Source organism: Sebastes fasciatus, unplaced genomic scaffold (assembly GCF_043250625.1).
Source record: "Sebastes fasciatus isolate fSebFas1 unplaced genomic scaffold, fSebFas1.pri Scaffold_57, whole genome shotgun sequence".
In the NCBI taxonomy this organism is placed as follows: Eukaryota; Metazoa; Chordata; class Actinopteri; order Perciformes; family Sebastidae; genus Sebastes; species Sebastes fasciatus.
In genome coordinates, this window is record NW_027428245.1 from 10,001 (window position 1) to 26,057 (window position 16,057).

At 37.0% G+C, this 16,057-nt stretch overlaps 1 protein-coding gene and 1 pseudogene across 8 annotated transcripts in view; one reads left to right on the forward strand and one right to left on the reverse strand.

Annotated features, from left to right (window-relative positions):
• The window catches only part of LOC141763836 (dematin-like), a 20,282-nt gene extending 7,036 nt beyond the window's left edge, over positions 1–13,246 (forward strand). For 4 of the 8 annotated variants that reach the window (XM_074628597.1, XM_074628596.1, XM_074628598.1 and 1 more), the window contains 12 exons: positions 786–830; positions 1,487–1,601; positions 2,001–2,045; positions 2,168–2,296; positions 2,399–2,496; positions 2,628–2,733; positions 4,201–4,268; positions 4,516–4,561; positions 4,895–4,950; positions 5,789–5,854; positions 10,871–10,951; positions 11,807–12,462. In XM_074628597.1, the coding sequence (XP_074484698.1) occupies positions 786–830; positions 1,487–1,601; positions 2,001–2,045; positions 2,168–2,296; positions 2,399–2,496; positions 2,628–2,733; positions 4,201–4,268; positions 4,516–4,561; positions 4,895–4,950; positions 5,789–5,854; positions 10,871–10,951; positions 11,807–11,920 (969 nt within the window). In that variant the 3' untranslated portion in view covers positions 11,921–12,462. Of the gene's footprint in view, positions 1–785; positions 831–1,486; positions 1,602–2,000; positions 2,046–2,167; positions 2,297–2,398; positions 2,497–2,627; positions 2,743–4,200; positions 4,269–4,515; positions 4,562–4,894; positions 4,955–5,788; positions 5,855–10,870; positions 10,952–11,806; positions 12,481–12,560 lie in introns of those variants that run through there. The other 4 variants (XR_012593176.1, XR_012593175.1, XM_074628594.1 and 1 more) reach the window with 4 other exon arrangements.
• A 1,029-nt stretch (positions 13,247–14,275) lies between these two features.
• Positions 14,276–16,057, reverse strand: part of LOC141763835 (serine/threonine-protein phosphatase 2B catalytic subunit beta isoform-like) — an 11,920-nt pseudogene continuing 10,138 nt past the window's right edge.

Genomic DNA, 16,057 nt, shown 5'->3' on the forward strand with positions numbered 1-16,057 from the left:
TTGGATGATGTTCTGTTGTTCTGTCGTTTTGTTCTGTTGTTCTGTCGTTCTGTCGTTCTGTTCTGTTGTTCTGTCGTTCTGTTGTTCTGTTGTTCTGTTCTGTTGTTCTGTTGTTGTTCTGTTGGATGATGTTCTGTTGTTGTTCTGTTGTTGTGTTGTTGTGTTGTTCTGTTGTTTTGTTCTGTTGTTGTGTTGTTCTGTTGTTCTGTTGTTGTTCTGTTGTTCTGTTGTTGTTCTGTTGTTCTGTTGTTCTGTTGTTGTTCTGTTGTTCTGTTGGATGATGTTCTGTTGTTCTGTTGTTCTGTCGTTCTGTCGTTCTGTTGTTCTGTTCTGTTGTTCTGTCGTTTTGTTCTGTTGTTCTGTCGTTCTGTCGTTCTGTTGTTCTGTTCTGTTGTTCTGTTGTTCTGTCGTTTTGTTCTGTTGTTCTGTCGTTCTGTTCTGTTGTTCTGTTGTTCTGTTCTGTTGTTCTGTCGTTCTGTCGTTCTGTCGTTCTGTTGTTCTGTTCTGTCGTTCTGTCGTTCTGTCGTTCTGTTGTTCTGTTCTGTTGTTCTGTTGTTCTGTCGTTCTGTCGTTCTGTCGTTCTGTTGTTCTGTTCTGTCGTTCTGTCGTTCTGTCGTTCTGTTCTGTCGTTCTGTTGTTCTGTTCTGTTCTGTTGTTCTGTTGTTCTGTTGTTCTGTTGTTCTGTTCTGTTGTTCTGTTGTTCTGTCGTTCTGTCGTTCTGTTCTGTCGTTCTGTTGGATGATGTCGGTGTTAACGTGTCCTCGTTGTGTTTCTGTGATCTGCAGCGATCTCTGTCTCCTCCGGCCACGTCTCCCACCATGTCTCCTGAGGTAAGAGTAGTTATTATATATTATAATTATATTATTATACTCACATCTCATGGCCTTCATCTGATGATGACCAAAACAACAACTAATGAGAAGGTTTAGTCAGATTTACATCATTTCACCCTGACTTCTCTTTAGCGGCGTTGGTCCGGTGAGAACCGTACCGTAGACTAGAGGTTGAATACATAACATTGGACTCAGTGGTCAGTTCACACTGTGGTGGTTAACAGTGTTTCATACAGTAGACGAACCCTCGCTGACCCGCTCAGAGTCTTCCATGAGTCAGCGGCCGGTTATGACCCAGACCTTCTGAAAAAACAACTGATGTCTTCATATTCTGGTCCAGTTCTGGAGTTTCAATCACTTCTTTGTGTTCGTCACAGTTAAAATGTGACCTTCAATGCCTCTAGTGTGAGAACAGGAAGCGTCTCTATTCAGACGGCTGCAGCCTCTCTGGTCCAGCATGTGGTTCAGCTGTCGGCCATGTTGTCGTCAGCAAGCGGCGATTTGTTCATATTTATTTACCCGTTTTGTTACGTTTAACTGAGGCTAGCGAACCGCCCCATGAACAACTCTCTCGGTTCTCAGCATGCTAACGTGGGACGGTGGGTGTTAAAGGGTTAATCAGACTCATAATTATCTGTTTGTATTTTATCCAGGTGAAGCCCCGCCGAGCGGAGAGTGAAGGAGACGGTGGTTCTCCTGGAGGATCAACGCTGCAACTGCAGGCTGGACGCAAGATCAGCGCCAGCCAGCAGCACTTCCACAGACCAGGTAACACTCACACACACACACACACACACACACACACACACACACACACACACACACACACACACACACACAGGTCCTCACAACCAGAAGTGTCCTCACAAAAAAGGTTGTTTGTCAATAGTTGGTCCTCAAGAGTATACCAAAACCAACACACACACACACACACAAAACATTGTTTATGTCATTGAAGGGTCCTGATTTACGTACATTCATTCCTTCATGGGGACCCTAACCTGAAACCAAGTCTGAACCCCAACAGTGTGGGGACCTGTCCCCAAAAGGGAGTCACAATAGGCGTTAGTGGAACCAAATAGTTCTGGGGACTGAAGTTAAATTGAATTAAAGGTTTATGTTTTTGCAGCGTTGGACTTCCGTACTGAGTCTTAACTGTGTTTTCAGATAACGGAGCCAACATCTACAGGAAACCTCCCATCTACAAACAAGGTGAGCTCCTCTTCTTCACCTTCATCACTGTGCTGTCTCTGTCCTCCGTCCTCCTGATGTCCCTCCGTCTGTCCTCCTGATGTCCCTCCGTCCTCCTGATGTCCCTCCGTCTGTCTCTGCAGATGTTAACAAACATGTGGAAGGAGTCATCCAGTCAGCGAAGTTCCCAGCAGCTCAGCCTCCAGATCCCAACCTGCCGTCCAAGATCGAGACGGAGTACTGGCCCTGCCCCCCCTCGCTGGCTGCCATGGGTAACACACACACACACACACACACACACACACACACACACACACACTGAGGTAAGGTGTGTGTGTGTAGCGTGCACTAACCTTCAGGATGACCTCTGGTAGAGATCGAGTGGAGGAAGAAGAAGGAGCTGCAGGAGGAAGACGAGTTTGAAGACCTGACGGGGGACGCCGAGACGCTGCAGGAGCAGGAGCTGGAGAAGGTTAGTGAGTAACACTGAGAGTACTACAGAGTACTACAGAGTACTACAGAGTACTAGGAGTACTAGGAGTACTAGGAGTACTACTAACCAGGAGTACTGACTGATGGTTTCTGTGTTTGTGGTGGATCCAGATCAAGTCCAATCTGGGTCGTCTGATCCTGAAGGAGGAGAAAGAGAAGGGAGTTCAATTCAGGAGGAAGACGCAGTCACTGCCCGACAGAACACACATGCACACCAGTAAGACCAGTAAGACCAGTAAGACCAAGACCAGTAAGACCAAGACCAGTAAGACCAGTAAGACCAAGATCAGTAAGACCAAGACCAGTAAGACCAAGACCAGTAAGACCAGTAAGACCAAGACCAGTAAGACCAGTAAGACCAAGACCAGTAAGACCAGATTTATAAAGAGGTCTATTATCTGATGTCAACATCGTCTCTCTGGTTGGTTGTCTCTCTGTTTGTGTCTCTGGTTGTTTGTCTCTCTGGTTGATTGTCTCTCTGTTTGTCTCTCTGGTTGATTGTCTCTCTGTTTGTCTCTCTGGTTGTTTGTCTCTCTGGTTGTTTGTCTCTCTGGTTGTTTGTCTCTCTGGTTGATTGTCTCTCTGGTTGATTGTCTCTCTGGTTGGTTGTCTCTCTGGTTGATTGTCTCTCTGGTTGATTGTCTCTCTGGTTGGTTGTCTCTCTGGTTGATTGTCTCTCTGGTTGGTTGTCTCTCTGGTTGATTGTCTCTCTGGTTGGTTGTCTCTCTGTTTGTCTCTCTGGTTGATTGTCTCTCTGTTTGTCTCTCTGGTTGATTGTCTCTCTGGTTGATTGTCTCTCTGGTTGATTGTCTCTCTGGTTGGTTGTCTCTCTGGTTGATTGTCTCTCTGGTTGATTGTCTCTCTGGTTGTTTGTCTCTCTGGTTGGTTGTCTCTCTGTTTGTCTCTCTGGTTGATTGTCTCTCTGGTTGATTGTCTCTCTGGTTGATTGTCTCTCTGGTTGGTTGTCTCTCTGGTTGATTGTCTCTCTGGTTGATTGTCTCTCTGGTTGATTGTCTCTCTGGTTGGTTGTCTCTCTGGTTGATTGTCTCTCTGGTTGATTGTCTCTCTGGTTGGTTGTCTCTCTGGTTGATTGTCTCTCTGGTTGATTGTCTCTCTGGTTGGTTGTCTCTCTGGTTGATTGTCTCTCTGGTTGGTTGTCTCTCTGGTTGATTGTCTCTCTGGTTGGTTGTCTCTCTGTTTGTCTCTCTGGTTGATTGTCTCTCTGTTTGTCTCTCTGGTTGATTGTCTCTCTGGTTGATTGTCTCTCTGGTTGATTGTCTCTCTGGTTGGTTGTCTCTCTGGTTGATTGTCTCTCTGGTTGATTGTCTCTCTGGTTGTTTGTCTCTCTGGTTGGTTGTCTCTCTGTTTGTCTCTCTGGTTAATTGTCTCTCTGGTTGTTTGTCTCTCTGGTTGATTGTCTCTCTGGTTGTTTGTCTCTCTGGTTGATTGTCTCTCTGTTTGTCTCTCTGGTTGATTGTCTCTCTGGTTGTTTGTCTCTCTGGTTGATTGTCTCTCTGGTTGATTGTCTCTCTGGTTGTTTGTCTCTCTGGTTGATTGTCTCTCTGGTTGGTTGTCTCTCTGGTTGATTGTCTCTCTGGTTGGTTGTCTCTCTGTTTGTCTCTCTGGTTGATTGTCTCTCTGTTTGTCTCTCTGGTTGATTGTCTCTCTGGTTGTCTCTCTGCAGGTTTGTCTGCAGGTTTGTCTGCAGGTGCATCAAAGTCTCCGTCCCACTCCGGACCAGGCCTGACCAGAGTAAGTGACAGAGTGCATTCTGGGTAACGTAGTGATGATGTGACCGGAGGCTCTCGGTGGTTTAACCAGCGGTAGACTAACTATGAGTGTGATGTTGGTTTCCTCCCAACAGGTCAATGAATCCTCTCTTCTGGTTCTGGACATGTTAGACAGACGGATGTTCATCATTTAAAATGTCTGAAGTTATAAAATATATCTAATATGAGTGTGATGTTGAAGTGATTCATTCTGAACTTTGTGTTTCCAGATGCAGTCAGCTGAGTTCTCTACCGACGCAGATAAAGAACAACCAGGTACGAGTCAAACATCACCTGGTCCTGCTTTACTGCTTCTGTCTACTAGCCGTAATGTCTCCTACAGTATAAATACAGAACATCTGGTTGGAGAACTGAGTATTAATGAATATAATGTTTAATGTTTAATAATCAGATGTGAAGCGTCTCAGCTCCGTCTGATGGAACATCTGGAACTCTGTTCAACAGTTGATGGAGATTCATTTCTCCGTTCATCAGTAGAGATAAAAAACACTAAACTTTAGTTCACAGTCACATTATTAATCTGCTCTCTGTTGTCTCTCTGGTCTCCTGTTGTCTTCCTGTCCTCGTCCCGTCGTCTCGTCTCTGCAGCAGCTCAGGTGAGCCCGTCTCCTGTTTATATGACATCATCGTTACATCATCGCTGTGTTGGTAGATATTAACTCTATATATAAATTAAAATATGTTGGTAGATATTAACTCTATATATAAATTAAAATATGTTGGTAGATATTAACTCTATATATAAATTAAAGTCTGTTGGTAGATATTAACTCTATATATAAATTAAAGTATGTTGGTAGATATTAACTCTATATATAAATTAAAGTCTGTTGGTAGATATTAACTCTATATATAAATTAAAATATGTTGGTAGATATTAACTCTATATATAAATTAAAGTCTGTTGGTAGATATTAACTCTATATATAAATTAAAGTATGTTGCTAGATATTAACTCTATATATAAATTAAAGTCTGTTGGTAGATATTAACTCTATATATAAATTAAAATATGTTGGTAGATATTAACTCTATATATAAATTAAAGTCTGTTGGTAGATATTAACTCTATATATAAATTAAAGTATGTTGCTAGATATTAACTCTATATATAAATTAAAGTCTGTTGGTAGATATTAACTCTATATATAAATTAAAATATGTTGGTAGATATTAACTCTATATATAAATTAAAGTCTGTTGGTAGATATTAACTCTATATATAAATTAAAATATGTTGGTAGATATTAACTCTATATATAAATTAAAATATGTTGGTAGATATTAACTCTATATATAAATTAAAGTCTGTTGGTAGATATTAACTCTATATATAAATTAAAGTGTTGGTAGATATTAACTATATATATAAATTAAAGTCTGTTGGTAGATATTAACTATATATATATAAAACCTTCCATAAAGTCATCAATAATGAATCTATAATATTATAATATGATAATATGAATACTGTTTGTGCAGAACGGAGACGGTCGCAGGGAGAGGATGGACCGAGGGAACTCTCTGCCGAGCATCCTGGAGCAGAAGGTCGGTTACAGCCGTTACAACGCTGCATTACATCATCACAATACTACTACAATACATCATCACAATACTACTACAATACATCATCACAATACTACTACAATACATTATCACAATACTACTACATTACATCATCACAATACTACTACATTACATCATCACAATACTACTACATTACATCATCACAATACTACTACATTACATCATCACAATACTACTACATTACATCATCACAATGCTACTACATTACATCATCACAATACTACTACATTACATCATCACAATACTACTACAATACATCATCACAATACTACTACATTACATCATCACAATACTACTACATTACATCATCACAATACTACTACATTACATCATCACAATACTACTACATTACATCATCACAATGCTACTACATTACATCATCACAATACTACTACATTACATCATCACAATACTACTACAATACATCATCACAATACTACTACATTACATCATCACAATACTACTACATTACATCATCACAATACTACTACAATACATCATCACAATACTAATACATTACATCATCACAATACTACTACATTACATCATCACAATACTACTACATTACATCATCACAATACTACTACAATACATCATCACAATACTACTACAATACATCATCACAATACATCATCACAATACTACTACATTACATCATCACAATACTACTACAATACATCATCACAATACTACTACATTACATCATCACAATACTACTACATTACATCATCACAATACTACTACATTACATCATCACAATACTACTACAATACATCATCACAATACTACTACAATACATCATCACAATACTACTACATTACATCATCACAATACTACTACATTACATCATCACAATACATCACAATACTACTACAATACATCATCACAATACTACTACAATACATCATCACAATACTACTACATTACATCATCACAATACTACTACATTACATCATCACAATACTACTACATTACATCATCACAATACTATTACATTACATCATCACAATACTACTACATTACATCATCACAATACTACTACATTACATCATCACAATACTACTACAATACATCATCACAATACTACTACATTACATCATCACAATACTACTACATTACATCATCACAATACTACTACATTACATCATCACAATACTACTACATTACATCATCACAATACTACTACAATACATCATCACAATACTACTACATTACATCATCACAATACTACTACATTACATCATCACAATACTACTACATTACATCATCACAATACTACTACAATACATCATCACAATACTACTACATTACATCATCACAATACTACTACAATACATCATCACAATACTACTACATTACATCATCACAATACTACTACATTACATCATCACAATACTACTACATTACATCATCACAATACTACTACATTACATCATCACAATACTACTACATTACATCATCACAATACTACTACATTACATCATCACAATACTACTACATTACATCATCACAATACTACTACAATACATCATCACAATACTACTACATTACATCATCACAATACTACTACATTACATCATCACAATACTACTACAATACATCATCACAATACTACTACATTACATCATCACAATACTACTACATTACATCATCACAATACTACTACATTACATCATCACAATACTACTACATTACATCATCACAATACTACTACATTACATAATCACAATACTACTACAATACATCATCACAATACTACTACAATACATCATCACAATACTACTACAATACATCATCACAATACATCATCACAATACTACTACATTACATCATCACAATACTACTACAATACATCATCACAATACTACTACATTACATCATCACAATACTACTACATTACATCATCACAATACTACTACAATACATCATCACAATACTACTACATTACATCATCACAATACTACTACATTACATCATCACAATACTACTACATTACATCATCACAATACTACTACATTACATCATCACAATACTACTACAATACATCATCACAATACTACTACATTACATCATCACAATACTACTACATTACATCATCACAATACTACTACAATACATCATCACAATACTACTACAATACATCATCACAATACTACTACAATACATCATCACAATACATCATCACAATACTACTACATTACATCATCACAATACTACTACAATACATCATCACAATACTACTACAATACATCATCACAATACTACTACAATACATCATCACAATACATCATCACAATACTACTACATTACATCATCACAATACTACTACAATACATCATCACAATACTACTACATTACATCATCACAATACTACTACATTACATCATCACAATACTACTACATTACATCATCACAATACTACTACAATACATCATCACAATACTACTACATTACATCATCACAATACTACTAAATTACATCATCACAATACTACTACAATACATCATCACAATACTACTACAATACATCATCACAATACATCATCACAATACTACTACATTACATCATCACAATACTACTACAATACATCATCACAATACTACTACAATACATCATCACAATACATCATCACAATACTAATACATTACATCATCACAATACTACTACAATACATCATCACAATACTACTACATTACATCATCACAATACTACTACATTACATCATCACAATACTACTACATTACATCATCACAATACTACTACAATACATCATCACAATACTACTACATTACATCATCACAATACTACTACATTACATCATCACAATACTACTACATTACATCATCACAATACTACTACAATACATCATCACAATACTACTACATTACATCATCACAATACTACTACATTACATCATCACAATACTACTACAATACATCATCACAATACTACTACAATACATCATCACAATACTACTACAATACATCATCACAATACATCATCACAATACTACTACATTACATCATCACAATACTACTACAATACATCATCACAATACTACTACAATACATCATCACAATACATCATCACAATACTACTACATTACATCATCACAATACTACTACAATACATCATCACAATACTACTACATTACATCATCACAATACTACTACATTACATCATCACAATACTACTACATTACATCATCACAATACTACTACAATACATCATCACAATACTACTACATTACATCATCACAATACTACTACATTACATCATCACAATACTACTACATTACATCATCACAATACTACTACATTACATCATCACAATACTACTACAATACATCATCACAATACTACTACAATACATCATCACAATACTACTACAATACATCATCACAATACATCATCACAATACTACTACATTACATCATCACAATACTACTACAATACATCATCACAATACTACTACATTACATCATCACAATACTACTACATTACATCATCACAATACTACTACATTACATCATCACAATACTACTACAATACATCATCACAATACTACTACATTACATCATCACAATACTACTACAATACATCATCACAATACATCATCACAATACTACTACATTACATCATCACAATACTACTACAATACATCATCACAATACTACTACATTACATCATCACAATACTACCAATACATCATCACAATACTACTACATTACATCATCACAATACTACCAATACATCATCACAATACTACTACATTACATCATCACAATACTACTACATTACATCATCACAATACTACTACAATACATTATCACAACACTACTACATTACATCATCACAATACTACTACATTACATCATCACAATACTACTACAATACATCATCACAATACTACTACATTACATCATCACAATACTACTACATTACATCATCACAATACTACTACAATACATCATCACAATACTACTACAATACATCATCACAATACTACTACATTACATCATCACAATACTACTACATTACATCATCACAATACTACTACAATACATCATCACAATACATCATCACAATACTACTACATTACATCATCACAATACTACTACATTACATCATCACAATACTACTACATTACATCATCACAATACTACTACATTACATCATCACAATACTACTACAATACATCATCACAATACTACTACAATACATCATCACAATACTACTACAATACATCATCACAATACATCATCACAATACTACTACATTACATCATCACAATACTACTACAATACATCATCACAATACTACTACAATACATCATCACAATACATCATCACAATACTACTACATTACATCATCACAATACTACTACAATACATCATCACAATACTACTACATTACATCATCACAATACTACTACAATACATCATCACAATACTACTACAATACATCATCACAATACATCATCACAATACTACTACATTACATCATCACAATACTACTACATTACATCATCACAATACTACTACATTACATCATCACAATACTACTACATTACATCATCACAATACTACTACAATACATCATCACAATACTACTACATTACATCATCACAATACTACTACATTACATCATCACAATACTACTACATTACATCATCACAATACTACTACAATACATCATCACAATACTACCAATACATCATCACAATACTACTACATTACATCATCACAATACTACTACATTACATCATCACAATACTACTACAATACATTATCACAATACTACTACAATACATCATCACAATACTACTACATTACATCATTATACACATAACACTACACTACAATACATAGAATACATAGAATACTGTACTAGAATACATAATAATTCTTCCTGTTATTTTTAATGATATATGAGGACATGATGATGATGATGATGATGATGATGATGTGTTGTTCAGATTCTTCCCTATGAAGCGCTGATTGTGACCCACAGAGGGCGCTGCAAGCTGCCGCCGGGAGTCGACCGCACTCGACTGGAGGTGAGTCTGTTTTATTAGTCTGCATCAATAAATACTGAAATTAATAATACAAATATATATATAGAAATATAGAAATAAAAATGAATAAATATAAGAACAATAAATATAATATAAATAAATAAATATATATAAAAAATAAAAATAAATATAATAATAATAAATATAATATAATAAAAATAAATAATATAATAACAATAAATATAATATTAATAAATACATATAATAAAAATATATAAATAAAATAAATAAATATAATAATACAAATAATATAATAAAAATAAATAAATATAATAAATATAATATAATACAAATAAATAAATATAATAACAATAAATATAATATAAATAAATATAATAAAAAAATATACATTAATAAAATTAAATAAATAAATATAACAAATATATATATACATAATATAAATATATACAGTATATATAAATAAATATAAACAAATACATAAAAAAATGTATATCAATAAATAATTATAATGAAAACATGTATAAATAAATAAAAAAATAGATAAATATGTTTATATATTATATAAAAATAAATAAAAAATATATATTATATAAATAAATAAGAAATATATATATTATATAAATAAATAAATATAAATATATTAAAAATAAACCTCAACTGTCAGAAAACTACAATTTCTACTTTGTGTCAGAGTTGAGGTAAAACAGCGACGTCTCACTCTGTCACAAACTCACACCACCAAGTTCAATAAGAATTCTCGTTTTAGTCCGAATTGAACTTTCAGGACGATTCTTTGACGTTTGATGAATAAAGTTTTATTTGACTGTCTCTCGTCATCTACTCTGCATAAAGTTTAATTTGACTGTGTCCTCTCAGAGACATCTGTCCACGGAGCAGTTCCTGCAGCTCTTCGGGATGCCGATGGCCGAGTTCGACCGCCTCTCTCTGTGGAGACGAAACGAGCTGAAGAAGAGAGCCTCGCTTTTCTAACAGGAAGTGACCTCATTCCTCTCCAATACTTGACGACCCTCCTGCTCTGACGGGACGAGGAAGAGGAGGAGGAAATATCCACACACATCATCTAACCGACCAATCCCGTCCCGTCGCTGTGATCAGAGTGTACTGAAGGCTGAAGGCTGGCCCTGATTAACCCTTTACTCTGACTAACCCCCCCCCCACTCACTCACATATAGATTATTACCTGTGCTGCACTTATAACCACCACCGCTTGCTCTTCATCCTCATCATGTGTCCACTCTTCATCATCATGTAGTCTGGTTGAGCTCTAAAGGTCGGCGTCGGGGACGGAGATCAAACTCGTGAAGCTGCGTCATCGTTGGTTCAAACTACGACGACCAATCAGATCGCTGGAAACACGATCACATGACACGATCAGCTGACAGCGTTTAGAATAAAGAGACGTTTTTAATAATACCAGAATAATTACTGCCGTGACGAGGTTCGGGTTGTTAGGGAAGCCGATCTCGTCACATTGAGTCACTAAGAATGTTTTTAGTGAATTCAACCTTAAATACAGATTTTATCTAAATGTTTCTGCAGCTTCTAAACCAGATTTAACCGTTTATATTTAACGGAGCTGAAAATCACTTTTTGCTGCAGTGATAATCAGAAAACGGGCTTTCTTTCCAGTTTTCAGACAAAAAGCCTCTCACATTCACACATCTGGAGGTCAGAGGTCAAGGGACCCCTTGGAAAATGGCGCCAAAATTTAGCGTATATTTGTAGCGTTATCTAACCTCCTGATTCAGGTATCTTCATCTCATCTCATCAGATTAATCATTCCACGTTCTTAATGAAGAACTATTCCAGTCTCTAACCAGCTTCATGACACCAGTAGACCAGGTTACCAGGTAACTGATTAACCAGTAAACCAGTAAACCCGTTAACCGTCTGGTCTCCGTCCTCCGGCGTCTGAGCTTGGTTACCGTGAGGAGTTCTCGTCCCGTATTAAAATGTAACAGATTGTAATCTCTATTTATTACGTGGATCTTTTTATTTATTTGAAGATTGTAACTTTTGACTGTTGAACTGTTTTATGTTTTAATATTTGAGTTTTTTCTGTACAGATGTTTTTTATTCTTCGCTTTAACTCGCCACCAAACACATACCTTCATCTTAAAGGAGCAGTCGGTACTAATCCACACGGCGGCGGAGCGGCGTCACGCTCGCCGTCTTCAACGTTCTTCATGCTTTCTTCTGGTCGACGCCTCCACGCCGTCCGGTCCTCGCGGTCCTCGCGGTCCGCAGCGTTTCTGTTGTACGATGTAAAGAAGTCCAATAAATCTGAGAACTACAGACGGCGTCTTGTGTTCCTTTAACCCTTCACACCCTGGTGACATCATCAAATGTATTCCTCCGTAGTGAACATGATTATATATATCATTTTTTATATAAAGATTTTTTACATTATTTTTATATAGATATTTATTTAATATATTTTTTATAGATATTTTTTGAATATAGATATTTTTTAATAATTTTATGTTTTAATATATTTTTTAATATATATACTGCTGATATTTATTTAATATAGATATTTTTTGTAGATATTTTTTAAATAGTTATATATTTTTAATATATTTTTTGATACAAATATTTATTTTATAGTTATTTTTTAGAGATTTTTTTACATTATTTTTATATATATATATTTATATAGATAATTTAATGTTTTTTAATAATTTTTTAATATAGATACTGTTGATATTTAATAGATATTTTTATATATATAATTTTTTTAATATAGTTAGATATTTATTTAATATTGAGTTTTTATATAGATATTTTTTAATATAGAGAGATAGAGCTAGAGAGATAGATTATAATTATTATAATATTTCTTATGTATAAGGAGCCAATAATCCGGAGGGACGTGAACACAGCATCATGTGTTGTGTCGTCGTTGTAACGCAGCACTTGAACGCCTCGTGTGTGTGATTTGTTGTCGTGGTTTGTTACTACAGAGTTTCACACCTGCGGTCGGTCGTGACAGATTGTTCAGCGGCGCCATCGCCGGCGTCGTGTCGTAACGCCCCCGGCCGGCCGGCTGCGTCTCCATCATCATCGTTAACCTTCCCGCTGCTTCATGTGGAGAGCCGAGCAGGTAATAATGTGGAGGGCCGTGTTGCTAAGGAACATATGGGCCTACACATAAAAGAGAGGAGCTGGCGATGTTTCAATGCCACTCGTCTGCCTCGCTGGATGGAGCCGCACAAAGCAACACCTCCCACGCCGGCCTCTGATTGGCAGCCGCGCGGCGCGGCGAGGCGAAGGAGAGCCGGCGTCCTTGAGAGCAGCATTCAACAGACAAACACAGGCAGCGAGCACTTTTCTCTTTTTTATTGAATGGAGTGAAACATCTACAGAAATCAGAGGCCTCGCAATACATGGACTCACAAAGAAAGTTCTGCTTCTCAGATTGAGCTGTAAAGAAATCTGGATCTGATTCTGGTTCTGTACATTCGGTGAGATATGATGAGACCCGAACACAAGTCAGAACGAGGCCTCGTACTGTTATACCCACCCAGCTCCCCGAAACAGAAAGAAAACAACCATTAAAGCCATTAAACCTCCAGTCCTCCCTCCTCTCCTCTAGACCAGACCCCCTTTATTCACACCCGGGTCTCCTCTGAACCAGACCCCCTTTATTCACACCCGGGTCTCCTCTGAACCAGACCCCCTTTATTCACACCCGGGTCTTCTGCTTCTGCTTCTGTTCAACATTATTAACATTATTCTCTTTATTTATCCACGGTATCTAAACCTGCAGGAGATTCATCCAACGGCTTCCAGTCGGTAAACCTTTGAGTTTAATTCATGCATTTTGGTTTAACAACCTAACGAGAGCGTCTACACAGGAAGAAGAAGAAGCCTTCTGGTCGGACTCCAACGGTTCCTAACGGCTAGCCCGAGAAATAACTGTTGATTTCACTCATCACGCAGGAGACGATGCTGCCTTCAGATGTGGTCGTGTTTACCGTGTTCACAAGAAGAGTCCAGAACCGAAGGCCAGAAACCAAGATGGAGACGGTCAGAAACCAAGATGGAGACGGACTGCAACCAAGATGGAGACGGACTGCAACCAAGATGGAGACGGCCTGAAACCAAGATGGAGACGACCAAAAACCAAGATGGAGACGAACTGAAACCAAGATGGAGACGAACTGAAACCAAGATGGAGACGGCCTGAAACCAAGATGGAGACGACCAAAAACCAAGATGGAGACGAACTGAAACCAAGATGGAGACGAACTGAAACCAAGATGGAGACGGCCTGAAACCAAGATGGAGACGGCCTGAAACCAAGATGGAGACGGCCTGAAACCAAGATGGAGACGAACTGAAACCAAGATGGAGACGGACCGAAACCAAGATGGAGACGACCAAAAACCAAGATGTCTTCCCAGGTTGTAAACAGCGGTTCCATCTGAAGGCAGCTTGACGTCTTTCACCACTTCAGTTCTCTAAAATGTGTCCTGAGACAGCAGAGTTTGGTTCGTATTAAAGTCGGGACCCGCTGATGTCTGGAGGTCAAACTGAAATGTTTGAGTGAAGGACAGTGAACGCATCGTGAGCCGAGCTAACGGAAACATAACAGCGTAAGGGATGATGTGCAGCTAGCAGGTCGTTGTTGTGAAACTGTTTCTTTCCCTTTCAGTCCGTTGGTCTAACCTGCAGGTTTGTTCTAAATCCTCAGCTCTGGTCTCAGCGTCTCTCTGTGGAGCTCAACGTCTTCAGGACTGATGGAATCAGGTTGTTTAACATGATTAGATGTGAAGTTCTGGTCTCTTTACTGACTGAGTCTGGAGCTTTCAACCCGTCCTGTTACTGACGGGTTCTGCTGAGACGACTCAGCATCGTCCTCCCCCAGAGAAAGACAGTAAGAGGACCTTGAGTTACAGACCCGGGTTGTAATAAAGCCCCCCCCCCCGCTCTGGATTATTAATCCTAATCTATGTGTTGTAAAAAACAAAAGAAAACATCACATTGAAAAGAGGGAACAATTAAAATATACATATATAATATAAATGTCAATACTCGCTGCTCAGAGCTCAGTCACACTATCGTTGGCATAAGAAAGGATGTTAGCGATCTGATTCTATCGTT